At 50.5% G+C, this 17663-nt stretch overlaps 1 protein-coding gene across 1 annotated transcript; it reads left to right on the top strand.

The window, feature by feature from the left end:
- The first annotated feature begins 4931 nt into the window (after positions 1-4931).
- Positions 4932-13063, top strand: LOC125596542. Its single transcript, XM_048771615.1, has 7 exons — positions 4932-5584; positions 5669-6091; positions 6623-6966; positions 7084-7288; positions 9276-10378; positions 10541-11882; positions 12021-13063. Exons 1-6 carry the CDS (start codon positions 4932-4934, stop codon positions 11371-11373), a joined length of 3561 nt encoding a protein of 1186 aa, XP_048627572.1. The 3' UTR covers positions 11374-11882; positions 12021-13063.
- Positions 13064-17663: the final 4600 nt, after the last annotated feature.

Here is a 17663-nt window from a genome sequence, read left to right as displayed (position 1 = left end):
AAACGAGTGATGGTCCTAAAGGGGGATGGCGAGTATGAATCCCAAGATGAGGCAGAGGCCGCGGCAGCGATCTCTGATGAGGAAGTAACCGACTACCCGGAGACAGGCGAGCTGCTAGTGACCCGGAGAGCCCTTAGCACCCTCTTTGACCCAGAGACCATCCAGCGGGAGAACATCTTCCACACCAGATGTCATGTCCCTGATTCTAGATAGAGCCTTCGGGCACAGCCATGGTACGGGGAGACGTGCTAGTCAGGTCGTAAGACCTAAAGACAAGCGTATCATGGCTGGAATGGATGGTTAAGTGCATCAGTATGCTGAGACTTGACCAGAATCGGATGGAGACAAGGAAATAAGAGCTGGATGAGTTCTAAGGCAGCTGGACGATGATGGGAAGCAGCTCAGTCAGCTAGGACAAGCTTAGTGTAGCTCACACTAGCTTGGGTCAGCTCCAGTAGCTGGATCACTAGCTCCCTCAGCTGGGGAAGCTGGCACTCAGCTCAACTCAGCTGGGTGGAGTGTTATGGTCCGGGCCAGTGTTGCCGGTCCATGGGCGGTCAAGGGTCCGGCTGGGTGGTGGCTGAACCACTAAGGGCCTATGGGTCTTTATTGGGTCCGTGGGTCTTGGTGGATGTACTTGGGATGCAGATTGAGGCATTGGGCCTATTTCCAGACAGCCCACACGCCAAAGGGAGCAGTTGGACGGTTGATGGGCGAAAAGGTGGGAATTGGGCAGTTTGTGTCTTTTCCCTTCCAACCGGTTGCAACTGTCCGCCCAGGCAGTTATTGGCCGACCTTTCTCTATAAATACAGACACTTGGGTGTCGAAAATGGCATCAAATTCCTTAGGGAAAACTCTGCCAAAATCGTGACAGAAAGAAAGAGAGAAAGAGAGAAGAAGGCCGGCCAAACCGAGACTGTGGGTGGTGGTGATCGGACTCCGACCAGAAGTTGGTCTGTGGGAAGAGGAGAGCATTTGGTGATGGCAACCAGAGGCAAGGAGAAGGATCTGGAGAAGGGCTTGAGCACTCCTGAGCGCACGCCCAAGGTGAGTGGGATGGACCGAACCATCCTACCATGGCCGCGGTGGAATTCCGTGTAGGCTGTGGTCGGATTGGTTGGACCAGACCCATCTCTTCCTTTTCCCTTACTATTCTACTTCATCTCTTCTATGTTCTGAATGTGTTGGATGATTCAGACACGTTCTGACTGAGCCATGGTCTTGGTCGGTACCCAGAAACCCTCCATGGCCTTGGTTGGGCTGGTGTGTTGAGATCTCATAGTTCCTGAAGGGATTATTGGGATCCGACCATGGATTGTTCTTAGTGATGATTTATCATGAATTATCATGGTTTCTAATTGGATTTATCAGTCCGATTTGATGGTGGTCAGTTATGGCCGGTTTAGTGGAATTTGGCCGAGTTCTAGGTGAAGGAGGCCGGTTCTGTCTAATCTGATTGTGGATTCTTCTTAGTTGGGAATTATCAGTAATTGTCATGAATTTTATTTAGTTTTTGGAGATGTATTAAAAATGGCCAGAAATGGGATTTAGCCTTGGTCGTTTGTGGTTCAGTGTGATTGATGGGTTAGATCACATTGGATCAGTCTGGCCGTGTGTTAAATGGTTGTTTGGGATGTCTTAGTTGATGTCCTGAGTATGGCCGAGTGCTTTGTTGACTGATCGGTTAGCTTAGAGAACTTAGTTTAAGGGAACCAAACCATGCAATGTTAGATGAGCTTACTAGGGTATCGGTTTGTTATGTACTTATGTTGTTGTGTTGTGTGTGTGTTGTGGTTTCAGGATCGGACCAGGACCGTGGCAAGGCCAAGGAACCGTGAGGACTTAGCTGTGGATGGATGTGTGGGTTATGGGATAGTATTGTATTATGACTTATGACTTAGCCTATTGTGCAACTGACTGATTGTATGGATCACATGTTTATATTTATACAATGAATGTTTTCTCTTGTCTATCTGGTCGTGCATTGATTGAATGAACCTCAAGATTTCGAAAATGACTTAGTGAATATGGAACTTTAAAACTGATGGAACTTAGAAACATGGTTTAGGTAAGGCACGGACCTAGTGGGACCTAAGGGTCAGGTTCGGGTCTTACAAGTTGGTATCAGAGCGGAGTTGATTCTAGGATTTGTTTGGGTTTGGGTTAGTCACCACACATCCGGCTGGTTCTCATGGTAAGGTCTGGTCGTTTTGCTTAGCCTTAGGGATTGTTGTGATTTATTTTGTTATATCATGTGAGCTGACATGATTGTTTACATGTGTTGAATCCCAAGGGTGGAAAAAGCAAGTCCAGATCTCGGAAGGGTAAGGATGGAGCTGGGGCATCCGGTCCAGTGGGTGCAGATGATGTGAATCTGGCCGCAACATTGCCAATCCAAGCGGATGGGGTTAATGTTGGGACTGGATTGCCTTCGGTTCAGCTCAACCCTACTGAGGTTCGTGTGGATGGAGCTGAGTTCCAGCTGGAACATGAGCCAGAACGAGCTGATGGAGCTAATGGAGCTGATGGGAATGGACGGCAGCAACAGGATGGGCTGGAAGGTGAAGGCGAATCTTCACAGACTGGCCGTCTTGGTGACCGTAATGGGGCTGCGGACGGCAGGGCAGCTGGTCCGGTGAACCAGGCTGCGGAACCATCCATGCATGAGGTTCTGGAGGTCATGAGAGCTATGAGTACTCAAATGTTGGCTTTGACTCAGGCGTTTACACCTTTGGGTCAGGACATACCGACTCATACTGCTATTCCTATAAGGAACCAGCAGGCTGGCCGAGCAGCAGCAGCTCCGGTAGCTGGTGGAGCAGCTCCGGTTCATGGGGAACAGGAAGCTGAGGTGATTGAGATTGACCCCCCAGCTAGGGCGACCAGGAAGGTGGATTACTTGAAGGTGCTGGAGCACATCACTCGTATGGGCACTAAACACTTTGCTGGAAGTGTTGACCCTCTTGAGGCGGATGAGTGGAGGAGCAGGTTGGCTCGTAACTTCAGCTCAAGCCGCTGCCCAGAGGACTACCAGAAGGACATTGCGGTTCACTTCTTGGAGGGAGATGCCCACAACTGGTGGTTGGCTCTTGACAAGCGCACCAATGGTACCATAGAGCGCTTTGAGGACTTTGAGGTTGAGTTCAACCACAAGTACTTCCCAGCTGAGGCATGGGACCGTTTGGAAGCTAAGTTCCTGGACTTGGTTCAGGGACGCAGGACGGTACGTGAGTACGAAGAAGAGTTCAACCGACTCAGGCGCTATGTGGGTAAGGAGTTGGAGGACGAGGCAGTTCAGGTTCGCCGGTTCATCAGAGGCCTTAGGGCTGAACTCCGGACCTATTGCTCAGTCCGTACCTTCTCCACTGTGTCTGAGCTGGTTGAGAGGATGGCCTTGCTTGAGGTCAACCTTGCGGATGAGCATAAGCAGAAGGTCAAAAGTGTGGTGGTGGCTTCAAGCCAGAGTGGTGACCGGAAGAGGAAAAGGGACCAGGCTGAAGAGGGTAAAACCTCAAGTGGTAGGCCTGTGTGTCCCAAGTGTGGCCGACACCATGGAGGTGAATGTTGGAGAGCAATGGGAGCTTGTCTTCGATGTGGTAAGATGGATCACTCAGCTCGGGACTGTCCTAGACAGGAGCAAGGAGCTGGTGGTGATACCAGGACTTGCCACTACTGTGGAAAGAAGGGACATCTCCGTAAGGATTGTCCCAAGTTAGCAGCCGGGTCGAGCAAGGGCCGTGGTGAGGGCAACAAGCCAGACCAGAACCGCGGTCAGACCTCTGCACCCCGCGTCTATGAGCTGTCCAAGGATGAGGACAAGGCTGGACCATTCCTCGCGATCACTGGTAATGTGTCTGATCTTATTCTTTCAATTCAGTAGAATTGCATGGTATGGAACCTAGGACGGTTAGATACTTAGTTTGGGTCATGTGTAGGGACCCTAAGTATTGGTGGTGTGGAAACACATGTACTTTTCGATACTGGAGCTACACATAGTTTTGTGAGTCCAGGGATGCTCGGAAAGGGGTTGTTCCAGTTGGGAACGGGGGATTGTCCTGGGGTAGTGAATGCGGCCGGTGGGCAAGTGATGCATTCGCTAGGGGTGATTCAGGACGTCCCAGTAATGATCCAGGACAGGGTCATGCCTGTGGATCTTGTGGTAGTCCACCTAAAGAATCACGAGGTGATCTTGGGTATGGACTGGCTTGGAAAGTATCGGGCCACTCTTGACTGTCACCGGGGGCGTGTGCTTTTTGAGAGTGGGTGTGGGGCTCCGATCAGGTTCCAAGGTATACGTCCGATCTCTGGATGCTTGGTGGTGTCAGCTATCCATGTTGAGAGGATGCTGAGGAAGGGTTGTGAGGCTTATCTGGCCACAATCGCCACTAAGGAGGTCGTAGGGGGTGGTGACCCGGAGGGAATACCGCTGGTTGGTGAGTTCCAGGATGTGTTTAGGGCGCTACAGGGCATTCCCCCTGATAGGTTGGATCCATTCATAATAGAACTCGAACCAGGGACGGCCCCATTATCCAAAAGTCCCTACAGAATGGCTCCTGCCGAGATGGCCGAGCTTAAGAAGCAACTTGAAGAGTTGCTGGATAAGGGTTTCATACGGCCTAGTGTGTCACCCTGGGGAGCACCAGTCCTCTTTGTGAAGAAGAAGGATGGTAGCTTCAGATTGTGTATTGACTATCGAGGGTTAAACCGGGTGACTGTGAAGAACAAGTACCCATTGCCTCGGATAGATGAGTTGTTGGATCAGCTCAAGGGTGCAAAATGGTTTTCTAAAATCGATTTGGCTTCAGGGTATCATCAGATTCCCATTGAACCAAATGATGTAAGGAAGACAGCCTTCCGAACCAGGTATGGCCACTATGAGTTTGTGGTCATGCCATTTGGATTAACCAATGCACCAGCAGCTTTCATGAAGATGATGAACAGCATATTCAGGGATTTCCTGGATGAGTTTGTAATCATCTTCATTGATGATATCTTGGTCTACTCCAAGACCAAAGAGGATCATGAGAGACATCTAAGAGCAGTGTTGGGACGATTGAGGGAACAACAGCTCTATGCCAAATTGAGCAAGTGCAGTTTTTGGCAAAGAAGTGTTGGGTTCCTGGGTCACATTGTATCCGACCAAGGTGTCTCCGTGGACCCGGAAAAGATTAAGGCCATACAAGAATGGCCTAGACCTAAGAGTGCAACTGAAGTCAGGAGCTTTCTAGGTCTGGCCGGTTATTACAGGAAGTTTGTCAAGGGGTTTGCCAGCTTGGCTCAACCTATGACACAACTGACTGGGAAAGACGTGAGGTTTGTATGGTCTGAGAAATGTGAGGAATGTTTCTCTGCACTTAAGCACATGTTGACAAGTGCACCGGTATTGGTGTTGCCAGAGGCAGACCAACCATATGTGGTTTACACAGACGCCTCCATAACCGGATTAGGATGTGTATTAACCCAACATGGGAAGGTCATCGCTTATGCCTCTAGGCAGTTGAGGAAGCATGAGGGGAACTATCCAACCCACGACCTTGAGATGGCCGCAGTGGTGTTCGCCCTCAAGATATGGCGATCATACTTGTATGGTGCCAAGGTTCAGATTTTGACCGACCACAAGAGTCTCAAGTATATATTCACTCAACCTGAGTTGAATTTGAGGCAAAGGAGATGGATGGAGTTCGTGGCCGATTATGATCTGGATATTGCTTACCATCCAGGTAAAGCAAACCTAGTGGCCGATGCCTTAAGCCGTAGGAGAGCTGAGGTATCAGCCGAGAGGGAAGCAGAGGTGCTGGAAGGGATGGTTAGGACATTGCATTTAAACACACTGGCCAGCGAGGACGAGCCGTTGGGTTTAGAAGCAGTGAACCAGGCTGATCTCCTTACCAGGATCAGGCAAGCACAAAGCTTGGATGAGAACCTCCAGAAGGTTGCTCTGAATGATAAAACCGAGTACCAGGTTGCGAGTGATGGTACGATTTTGGTCCATGGGAGGATCAGTGTTCCGAATGTAAGGGAACTAAAGGAAGAGATTATGAGTCAGTCTCATAAGTCTAAGTTCTCTGTGCACCCGGGACTGAACAAGATGTACAAGGATATCAAGAGGTACTATCATTGGATCCGTATGAAGACGGATGTGGCCGAGTGGGTGGCTAAGTGTCCTACTTGCCAACTCGTCAAGGCTGAGCACCAAGTACCCAGTGGATTACTCCAGAATCTACCTATTCCAGAATGGAAGTGGGATCACATCACCATGGACTTTGTGTCAGGTTTTCCCATGACCAGGAATAGAAAGGATTCGGTTTGGGTAGTGGTGGATCGTCTGACCAAGTCAGCTCTGTTCATACCAATCAAGAAGACTGATGGTGTGGAGCCCTTGGTACAGATTTACATGGATCAGGTGGTACGCCTGCATGGTGTACCAGCCAGTATTGTGTCGGATAGGGACCCTCGGTTCACTTCTTATTTCTGGAAGGCTTTCCAAAAGGCCTTGGGAACAAGAGTGCACATGAGCACAGCCTATCACCCCCAAACGGATGGTCAGTCTGAAAGAACCATCCAGACGTTGGAAGACATGTTAAGGGCTTGTGTCTTGGACTGGGGAAATTCCTGGGAAAGACACTTGCCATTGGTAGAGTTTGCTTACAACAACAGCTTCCATACCAGTATTGGGATGTCGCCCTACGAAGCTTTGTACGGACGGCCCTGCAGGACACCATTATGCTGGACCCAAGTGGGGGAGCGCAGCATGATAGGACCTGAGATAGTGGAGGAGACCACGGAGAAGATTAAGTTCATCCGTGACAAGATGAAGGAGGCACAGGACCGTCACAAGTCTTATGCGGATAAGAGAAGGAAACATGTTGAGTTTGAGGTGGACGACATGGTCTACCTCAAGATGATTACTTTCAGAGGTCGGAAAAGGGTTTCTGGCCGAGGGAAGTTGGATCCAAGGTACTTGGGTCCATTCCGGATCATTGAGAGAGTTGGTTCGGTGGCTTACAAGCTTAACCTACCAACTGAGATGGAAGCATTTCATAATGTATTCCATGTGTCTCAATTGAGAAAATGTCTTTCAGATCAAGACATTGTGATACCGGAAATTCCATCTGATCTAGGCACGAACCTCACCTTGGAGACAAGGCCGGTTCGGATTGTAGACAGGATGGAAAAAGCAATGAGGAACAAGACCATTCAAATGGTCAAAGTCGTGTGGGAATGCAGTGGGCAAGAACAAGTCACTTGGGAAACCGAGATGAGAATGAAAGCTGACTATCCAGAGTGGTATGGTCAGTTTATGATGGAGACAAGTCTAGACTTGGATTCGAGGACGAATCCATCTCAAGTGGGGGAGACTTGTCATGTCCCTGATTCTAGATAGAGCCTTCGGGCACAGCCATGGTACGGGGAGACGTGCTAGTCAGGTCGTAAGACCTAAAGACAAGCGTATCATGGCTGGAATGGATGGTTAAGTGCATCAGTATGCTGAGACTTGACCAGAATCGGATGGAGACAAGGAAATAAGAGCTGGATGAGTTCTAAGGCAGCTGGACGATGATGGGAAGCAGCTCAGTCAGCTAGGACAAGCTTAGTGTAGCTCACACTAGCTTGGGTCAGCTCCAGTAGCTGGATCACTAGCTCCCTCAGCTGGGGAAGCTGGCACTCAGCTCAACTCAGCTGGGTGGAGTGTTATGGTCCGGGCCAGTGTTGCCGGTCCATGGGCGGTCAAGGGTCCGGCTGGGTGGTGGCTGAACCACTAAGGGCCTATGGGTCTTTATTGGGTCCGTGGGTCTTGGTGGATGTACTTGGGATGCAGATTGAGGCATTGGGCCTATTTCCAGACAGCCCACACGCCAAAGGGAGCAGTTGGACGGTTGATGGGCGAAAAGGTGGGAATTGGGCAGTTTGTGTCTTTTCCCTTCCAACCGGTTGCAACTGTCCGCCCAGGCAGTTATTGGCCGACCTTTCTCTATAAATACAGACACTTGGGTGTCGAAAATGGCATCAAATTCCTTAGGGAAAACTCTGCCAAAATCGTGACAGAAAGAAAGAGAGAAAGAGAGAAGAAGGCCGGCCAAACCGAGACTGTGGGTGGTGGTGATCGGACTCCGACCAGAAGTTGGTCTGTGGGAAGAGGAGAGCATTTGGTGATGGCAACCAGAGGCAAGGAGAAGGATCTGGAGAAGGGCTTGAGCACTCCTGAGCGCACGCCCAAGGTGAGTGGGATGGACCGAACCATCCTACCATGGCCGCGGTGGAATTCCGTGTAGGCTGTGGTCGGATTGGTTGGACCAGACCCATCTCTTCCTTTTCCCTTACTATTCTACTTCATCTCTTCTATGTTCTGAATGTGTTGGATGATTCAGACACGTTCTGACTGAGCCATGGTCTTGGTCGGTACCCAGAAACCCTCCATGGCCTTGGTTGGGCTGGTGTGTTGAGATCTCATAGTTCCTGAAGGGATTATTGGGATCCGACCATGGATTGTTCTTAGTGATGATTTATCATGAATTATCATGGTTTCTAATTGGATTTATCAGTCCGATTTGATGGTGGTCAGTTATGGCCGGTTTAGTGGAATTTGGCCGAGTTCTAGGTGAAGGAGGCCGGTTCTGTCTAATCTGATTGTGGATTCTTCTTAGTTGGGAATTATCAGTAATTGTCATGAATTTTATTTAGTTTTTGGAGATGTATTAAAAATGGCCAGAAATGGGATTTAGCCTTGGTCGTTTGTGGTTCAGTGTGATTGATGGGTTAGATCACATTGGATCAGTCTGGCCGTGTGTTAAATGGTTGTTTGGGATGTCTTAGTTGATGTCCTGAGTATGGCCGAGTGCTTTGTTGACTGATCGGTTAGCTTAGAGAACTTAGTTTAAGGGAACCAAACCATGCAATGTTAGATGAGCTTACTAGGGTATCGGTTTGTTATGTACTTATGTTGTTGTGTTGTGTGTGTGTTGTGGTTTCAGGATCGGACCAGGACCGTGGCAAGGCCAAGGAACCGTGAGGACTTAGCTGTGGATGGATGTGTGGGTTATGGGATAGTATTGTATTATGACTTATGACTTAGCCTATTGTGCAACTGACTGATTGTATGGATCACATGTTTATATTTATACAATGAATGTTTTCTCTTGTCTATCTGGTCGTGCATTGATTGAATGAACCTCAAGATTTCGAAAATGACTTAGTGAATATGGAACTTTAAAACTGATGGAACTTAGAAACATGGTTTAGGTAAGGCACGGACCTAGTGGGACCTAAGGGTCAGGTTCGGGTCTTACACCAGATGTAGTGTTGATCACAAGGTATGTAGTTTGATCATAGATGGCGGATCTTGTACTAACGTGGCTAGCAAGTATCTTGTTGATAAGCTAGGGTTGATCAAAACTGCCCATCCTCGACCATACCGTCTCAAATGGCTCAATGATGAGACTGAGCTCAAGATTGCCGAACAAGTTGTTGTGTCCTTCAGTATTGGCAAGTACCACGACCAGGTCAAGTGTGATGTTGTGCCCATGCAAGCCGGCCATATACTTCTCGGAAGGCCATGGCAGTTTGACAAGGAGACACTTCACCATGGCCGCACCAACATCTACAGTTTCGTCCACAACAACAAGAAGCACAGCCTAGCACCTCTCAGCCCTCAAGAAGTTCATGATATGCAGAAGGCAATGACGCAGTCCGGCCAGGTAAGTAACACTAACCTTTACATGACTTCTGGACAAGTGCTTAAATCATTACAACGTGAGACACAGGTGCTACTAATGATCTTTAAGGAAGGTTGTTTTGCAGGTTTAGAAGCTCCTGAAGTACCGGACGTAGTACAAGACCTCATGGGACGTTACAAGGATGTCTTCCCTGACGAGATCCCTGCCGGTTTGCCCCCTATCCGTGGCATAGAACATCATATCGATCTTGTACCCGGCGCGCCACTACCAAACCGAGCCGCTTACCGTGTCAACCCTGAGGAAGCTAAGGAGCTGGAACGGCAGGTCCAAGATCTCATGGACAAAGGCTACATCCGCGAGAGCCTTAGCCCCTGTGCAGTCCCGGTCCTACTAGTGCCTAAGAAAGATGGGTCATGGCGCATGTGTGTGGACTGCCGAGCCATCAACAACATAACCATCAAATATCGGTACCCTATACCTAGATTAGATGATATGTTGGATGAACTGAGTGGGTCTGTTGTGTTTTCTAAGATTGATCTCAGGAGTGGATACCATCAAGTCCGCATGAAGGAAGGAGATGAGTGGAAAACCGCCTTCAAGACCAAGCAAGGTCTATACGAGTGGCTGGTGATGCCGTTTGGCCTTACCAACGCCCCTAGCACCTTCATGAGACTCATGAATGAGGTCCTCCGACCTTACATTGGTAAATTCGTGGTTGTATACTTTGATGATATCTTGATTTACAGCAGGTCTTTAACTGAACACATGGGGCACCTAGAACAGGTTTTGAAAGCCTTAAGGCAAGAAGGCCTTTATGCTAACCTTAAGAAATGTGTATTCTGCACTGATCAATTGGTATTTTTAGGCTTTGTTGTGAGTTCACAGGGACTGAAGGTTGATGAAGAGAAGATCAAGGCGATACAAGACTGGCCGACTCCAACCACGATCGGACATATCCGCAGCTTCCATGGACTGGCCAGTTTCTATCGACGATTTGTGAAGGACTTCAGTACCATTGCCGCCCCAATGACCTCCGTGATCAAGAAAAATGTAACCTTTGCTTGGGGCCCTGCCCAAGAGGAGTCTTTCAACAGGCTTAAATATAGCTTGACACATGCACCGGTTCTAACTCTTCCTAACTTTGATAAACCTTTTGAGATTGAGTGTGATGCTTCAGGGACAGGAATAGGAGCCGTGCTGACCCAAGGAGGACGGCCAGTGGCCTTTTTCAGTGAGAAATTGAGTGGAGCCGCCCTCAATTACCCCACCTATGATAAAGAGCTATATGCTCTAGTAAGGTCGCTTGAAACTTGGCAACATTATCTTTTGTCTAAAGAGTTTATTATTCATACAGATCATGAGACTCTTAAGCATTTGAGGGGCCAGACCACACTTAAGAAGAGGCATGCTAGGTGGCTGGAGTTCGTGGAAACCTTTCCTTATGTGATCAAGTACAAGAAGGGAAAGGACAACATAGTGGCCGACGCCCTATCCCGGCGCCACACACTCATTACCACCATGGAGGCTAAGATCATGGGTTTTGAGCAACTCAAAATATCTTATGAAACTGACCCTGATTTTTCTGAGCTTTACAGTAACACGGCTAAGGGAGCCATGGGTCCATTTATCAGCAGGACGGATTCCTCTTCAAGGAGAAACGCCTGTGTATCCCTCATGGTTCCATGCGAGATTTACTGACCAGAGAAGCTCATGGGGGTGGATTGATGGGGCATTTCGATCGGGACAAAACTCTGAGTGTCCTGTCCGACCACTTCTATTGGCCCCGGATGAGGCGCTACGTCGAGAGCCTTTGCTCCAAGTGCACTGTCTGTCTCAAAACCAAATCCAGGTCGCATCCTTATGGTTTACACATGCCTTTACCTATTCCTATTGCACCGTGGGTCGATCTGTCTATGGACTTTGTGCTGGGCTTGCCCAAGATAGAACACAAGGATTCTATTTTTGTTGTAGTGGACAGGTTCTCCAAGATGGCACACTTCATTCCGTGTTCCAAAACCAATGACGCAAGCCAAACCGCTGATCTCTTCTTCAAGGAAGTGGTGCGTTTACATGGAGTGCCTCGTACCATCGTGTCCGACCGAGACACAAAATTTCTCAGCCACTTCTGGAGGACATTGTGGAAAAAGCTTGGAACCAAGCTCCTTTTCTCGACCACTTGCCATCCACAGACTGATGGACAGACCGAGGTAGTAAACCGTACACTCTCTCAGTTATTGAGGGCTACGGTGGGTAAGAATCTTAAAAACTGGCTGAGTTGTTTGCCTTTCATTGAGTTTGCTTATAACCATGCAAGGCACTCTATTACTAACCTCTCCCCTTTTGAGATCGTGTACGGCTTTAGACCAGAGACGCCCATGGACCTAGCCGCATTGCCCCCAGCCATGCAAGTCAGCCAGAGTGGTGACAAAAAGGCTGAGTTTGTAAAGAACATGCACCGGCAAGTCAAGGAGACTTTGGAGAAGAAGGCTGAAAGGAACCGGATTAAGCTCAACAAGGGGCGCACAGAAGTTATCTTCCAGCCAGGCGACTGGGTGTGGCTCCACATGAGGCCAGAACGGTTTCCGGAAGAGAGGAAGAGCAAATTATCCCCACGGGGAGATGGACCATTCCGAGTGCTCGATCGGATCAATGACAATGCCTACCGGCTAGAACTGCCAGGTGAGTTCCAAGTTTCCCGAACGTTCAATGTATCTGATTTGTCTCCTTATATTGCAGATGATGGAGATGTTCTGAGGACAGAACCTGTTCAAGAGGGAGGGGATGTTGTAGTACCCACGACTGAGGTTCCCATTATCCGCAAAGGCCCTACCACAAGGTCCGGTTCAAGAGTTATAAGAGCTGGATTTGCCAAAGCTGTCCAGGAGTTGCTTGCACAGGAACAAACCGGGTTCAAGCAACTATTGATCCAGGAGTTGTCTGACTTGAAGCTGGAAGACACCGGTGAACCACTAGAGGTTCCAGACCCTGTCCATTCGAGCCAGTTCTCCTCCATCGGCCAGAATGAAGCCGGCCTGACCATTTCCACCTTCATACTCAATCCATCCAACCAACTTGCTTCCGGTTCAGAGATATAGCCGACCATCAGAAGGAGTAGTATGTGTTGTACTCTTTTTCCTTATCGAGGTTTTGTCCCACTGGGTTTTCCCGAAAGGTTTTAATGAGGCAACAAGCAAGCATACTATGAGTTCTGATCCGGACATCTCAAACCGCGACCGGTCTATTGTTTTCTTTATTTTTATTTCGGTTAAGACTTTGGCCATTTGTCTAGGCCTTTTTAATCTTTAAGTCCAGTAAGGAACATCTATTTAAACCCTTGTAGCTGCCAACTTTTCGGCTAAGTCTTTTTATGAAAAATCGTTTTTGCTTTAGCAAGGAAACCCTAAGTCTTTCAGTTGTGTGAAACATTGAGAGCAGCCGTGTGACATATCAAAGAGCCGATCCATTGTTCTTTGTGGCGTCCTTCGATCCATTCCATTCCTTGTCCGAATCTTGAGAGAGACATACGTCCAGCAAGAGCCGGATCCATACCTATCTTCCTGTCCGACCTAGGCATCTTGCTGAGAGAGACATACGTCCAGCAGCAGATCCCATCCGCCAATCTTCTCCTTTCTCTATCTTTTGTTTTTAGATTTCATTCAACCAATTCCATAAAAACCAAAAGAATCATATCTAGTTTCTGTTCTTGTTCCTGTTGAAAACTCACTAAAGGATTCCTATCTGTTTCAGGTTCGAACACAAGCAAGAGATAAGCCGGCCAGTACCATCCATCCGAGGCAAGACTGAACCGCGGAACGGCCATCAGTCAGTCCGTCCGTCCGTCCGTTCGACCCTCCGACCCGTGCCTACAACAGTTGGTGTCCAACAGCACACACAGGACGTCCGTGGCTGTCCGTGCCTGTCCGTCAGTACATGCAGGACGTCTGTGGCTGTCTGTGTGTGTCCGTGTGTGTCCGTCAGCACACACACAGGACATCTGTGGCTGTCCATCAGTACACATATCAGAACGCTGATCCTTGGACTCAGCACGCTGGCCCTTCCCATGGACTGTTCGGGTGATTTTGGCCCACGTGGGCTGTCTGTTCAGTACACACAGGACATCCATGGGTGTCTGTCAGCACACACAGGACGTCCGTGTGTGTCCCTCACCACGCTGCGGACGTCCGTGGCTGTCCATGTGTGTCCGTGTGTGTCCGTCAGCACACACAGGACGTCTGTGGCTGTCTATCAGTACACATATCAGCACGTTGGTCCTTGGACTCAGCACGCTGACCCTTCCCACAGGACATCCGTGGGTGTCCGCCAGCACACAAAGGACATCTGTGGCTGTCCGAGTGTGTCCGTCAGCACACACAGGACGTCTGTGGCTGTCTATCAGTACACATATCAGCACGTTGGTCCTTGGACTCAGCACACACATGACTTCTGTGGTTGTCCATCAGTATACATATCAGCACGCTGGTCCTTGGACTCAGCACGCTGGCCCTTCCTATGGACTGTTCGGGTTATTTTGGCCCACGTGGGCGGTCTGTTCAGTACACACAGGACGTCTGTGTGTCCGTCAGCACACACAGGACGTCCGCGGCTGTCCTTCAGCATACACAGAACGTACGTGGCTGTCCGTGTGTGTCCGTGTGTGTCCGTCAGCACACACAGGACGTCCGTGGCTGTCCATCAGTACACATATCAGCACGTTGGTCCTTGGACTCAGCACGCTGACCCTTCCCGTGGACTGTTTGGGTGATTTTGGCCCACGTGGGCTGTCTGTTCAATACACAAAGGACGGCTGTGGGTGTCCGCCAGCACACACAGGACGTTTGTGGCTGTCCGTGTGTGTCCGTCTGTGTCCATCAGCACACACAAGACTTCCATGGATGTCCATCGGTACACATATCAGCACGTTGGTCCATGAACTCAGCACGCTGGCCCTTCCCGTGGACTGTTTGGGTGATTTTGGCCCACGTGGGCTGTCTATTCAGTACACACAGGATGTCCGTGGGTGTCCGCCAGCACACACAGGACGTCCATGGCTGTTCGTGTGTGTACGTCTGTGTCCGACTGTGTCAGTCAGCACACATAGGACGTCTGTGGCTGTCCATCAATACATATATCAGCACGTTGGTCCTTGGACTCAGCACGCAGGCCCTTCCCGTGGACTGTTTGGGTTATTTTGGCCAACGTGGGCTGTCTGTTCAGTACACACAGGACGTCCGTGGGTGTCTGCCAGCACACACAGGACATCTGTGGTTGTCCGTTAGCACACACAGAACGTCTGTGGCTGTCCGTGTGTGTCCGTCAAACACACAGGACGTCCAAGGCTGTCCATCAGTACACATATCAGCACGCTGGTCCTTGGACTCAGCACGCTGGCCCTTCCCGTGGACTGTTCAGGTGATTTTGGCCCATGTGGGCTGTCTATTCAGTAGACATAGGACGTCCGTGGGTGTCCATCAGCACACACAGGACGTCCGTGTGTGTCCGTCAGCACACACAGGACGTCCGTGTGTGTCCGTCAGCACACACAGGACGTCTGTGGCTGTCCGTGTGTGTCCGTCAGCACACACAGGACGTCCGTGGCAGTCCATCTGTACACGTATCAGCACGTTGGTCCTTGGATTCAGCACGCTGACCCTTCCCGTGGACTGTTCGGGTGATTTTGGCCCACGTGGGCTGTCTGTTCAGTACACAGAGGATGTCCGTGGGTGTCTGCCAGCACACACAGGTCATCTGAGGCTGTTCGAGTGTGTCCGTGTGTGTCTGTCAGCACACACATGACGTATGTGGCTGTCCATTAGTATACATATCAGCACGCTGGTCCTTGGACTCAGCACGCTGGCCCTTCCTGTGGACTGTTCGGGTGATTTTGGCCCACGTGGGCGGTCTGTTCAGTACACACAGGACGTCTGTGTGTCCGTCAGCACACACAGGACGTCCGCGGCTGTCCTTCAGCATACACAGGACGTACGTGGCTGTCCGTGTGTGTCCGTCAGCACACACAGGACGTCCGTGGCTGTCCATCAGTACACATATCAGCACGTTGGTCCTTGGACTCAGCACGCTGACCCTTCCCGTGGACTGTTTGGGTGATTTTAGCCCACGTGGGCTGTCTGTTCAATACACAAAGGACGTCTGTGGGTGTCCACCAGCACACACAGGACGTTTGTGGCTGTCCGTGTGTGTCCGTCTGTGTCCATCAGCACACACAAGACTTCCGTGGATGTCCATCGGTACACATATCAGCACGTTGGTCCATGGACTCAGCACGCTGGCGCTTCCCGTGGACTGTTTGGGTGATTTTGGCCCACGTGGCTGTCTATTCAGTACACACAAGACATCCGTGGGTGTCCGCCAGCACACACTGGACGTCCGTGGCTGTCCGTGTGTGTCCGTCTGTGTCCGACTGTGTCCGTCAGCACACATAGGACGTCCGTGGCTGTCCATCAATACACATATCAGCACGTTGGTCCTTGGACTCAGCACGCTGGCCCTTCCCGTGGACTGTTCGGGTGATTTTGGCCCACGTGGGCTGTCTGTTCAGTACACACAGGACGTCTGTGGGTGTCCGCCAGCACACACAGGTCGTATGTGGCTGTCTGTGTGTGTCCGTGTGTGTCCGTCAGCACACACAGGACGGCTGTGGCTGTCCATAAGTACACATATCAGCACGCTGGTCCTTGGAATCAGCACGCTGGCCTTTCCTGTGGACTGTTCGGGTGATTTTGGCCCACGTGGGCTGTCTTTTCAGTACACACAGGACGTCTGTGTGTCCGTCAGCACACACAGGACGTCTTTGTGTGTCCGTCAGCACACACAGGACGTCCGTGGCTGTCCTTCAGCACACACATGACGTACGTGGCTGTCCGTGTGAGTCCGTGTGTGTCCGTCAGCACACACAGGACGTCCGTGGCTGTCCATCAGTACACATATCAGCACGTTGGTCCTTTGACTCAGCACGCTGACCCTTCCCGTGGACTGTTTGGGTGATTTTGGCCCACGTGGGCTGTCTGTTCAATACAAACAGGATGTCCGTGGGTGTCCGCCAGCACACACAGGACGTCCGTGGCTGTCCGTGTGTGTCCGTGTGTGTCCGTCTGTGTTCGTCAGCACACAAAGGACATCCGTGGCTGACCATCGGTACACATATCAGCACGTTGTTCCATGGACTCAGCACGCTGTCCCTTCCCGTGGACTGTTTGGGTGATTTCGGCCCACGTGGGCTGTCTGTTCAGTACACACAGGTCGTATGTGGCTGTCCGTGTGTGTCCGTGTGTGTCCGTCAGCACACACAGGACGTCTGTGGCTGTCCATCAGTACACATATCAGCACGCTGGTCCTTGGAATCAGCACGCTGGCCCTTCCTGTGGACTGTTCGGGTGATTTTGGCCCACGTGGGCTGTCTGTTCAGTACACACAGGACGACTGTGTGTCCGTCAGCACACACAGCACGTCTTTGTGTGTCCGTCAGCACACACAGGACGTCCGTGGCTGTCCTTCAGCACACACATGACATACGTGGCTGTCCGTGTGAGTCCGTGTGTGTCCGTCAGCACACACAGGACGTCCGTGGCTGTCCATCAGTACACATATCAGCATGTTGGTCCTTTGACTCAGCACGCTGACCCTTCCCGTGGACTGTTTGGGTGATTTTGGCCCACGTGGGCTGTCTGTTCAATACAAACAGGATGTCCGTGGGTGTCCGCCAGCACACACAGGACGTCCGTGGCTGTCCGTGTGTGTCCGTGTGTGTCCGTCTGTGTTCGTCAGCACAAAAAGGACATCCGTGGCTGACCATCGGTACACATATCAGCACGTTGTTTCATGGACTCAGCACGCTGGCCCTTCCCGTGGACTGTTTGGGTGATTTTGGCCCACGTGGGCTGTCTGTTCAGTACACACAGGTCGTCTGTGGGTGTCCGCCAGCGCACACAGGACGTCCGTGGCTGTCCGTGGCTGTCCGTCAGCACACACAG

Source organism: Brassica napus, unplaced genomic scaffold, assembly GCF_020379485.1.
Source record: "Brassica napus cultivar Da-Ae unplaced genomic scaffold, Da-Ae ScsIHWf_122;HRSCAF=219, whole genome shotgun sequence".
Lineage (NCBI taxonomy): Eukaryota > Viridiplantae > Streptophyta > Magnoliopsida > Brassicales > Brassicaceae > Brassica > Brassica napus.
Note: the sequence above shows the minus strand (reverse complement) of the source record. Positions and strands in the feature narration are given on the sequence as shown.

Bases quoted from the DNA above. Each gene is read 5' to 3' on its own strand.
- LOC125596542 (XM_048771615.1), top strand. From the start codon at position 4,932: ATGATGAACAGCATATTCAGGGATTTCCTGGATGAGTTTGTAATCATC. The intron at 5,585-5,668 runs GTATGGTGCCAA...TTTGAGGCAAAG, and splicing joins AAGATATGGCGATCATACTT to GAGATGGATGGAGTTCGTGG. The intron at 6,092-6,622 runs GTACAAGGATAT...TTCCTGGGAAAG, and splicing joins CACCCGGGACTGAACAAGAT to ACACTTGCCATTGGTAGAGT.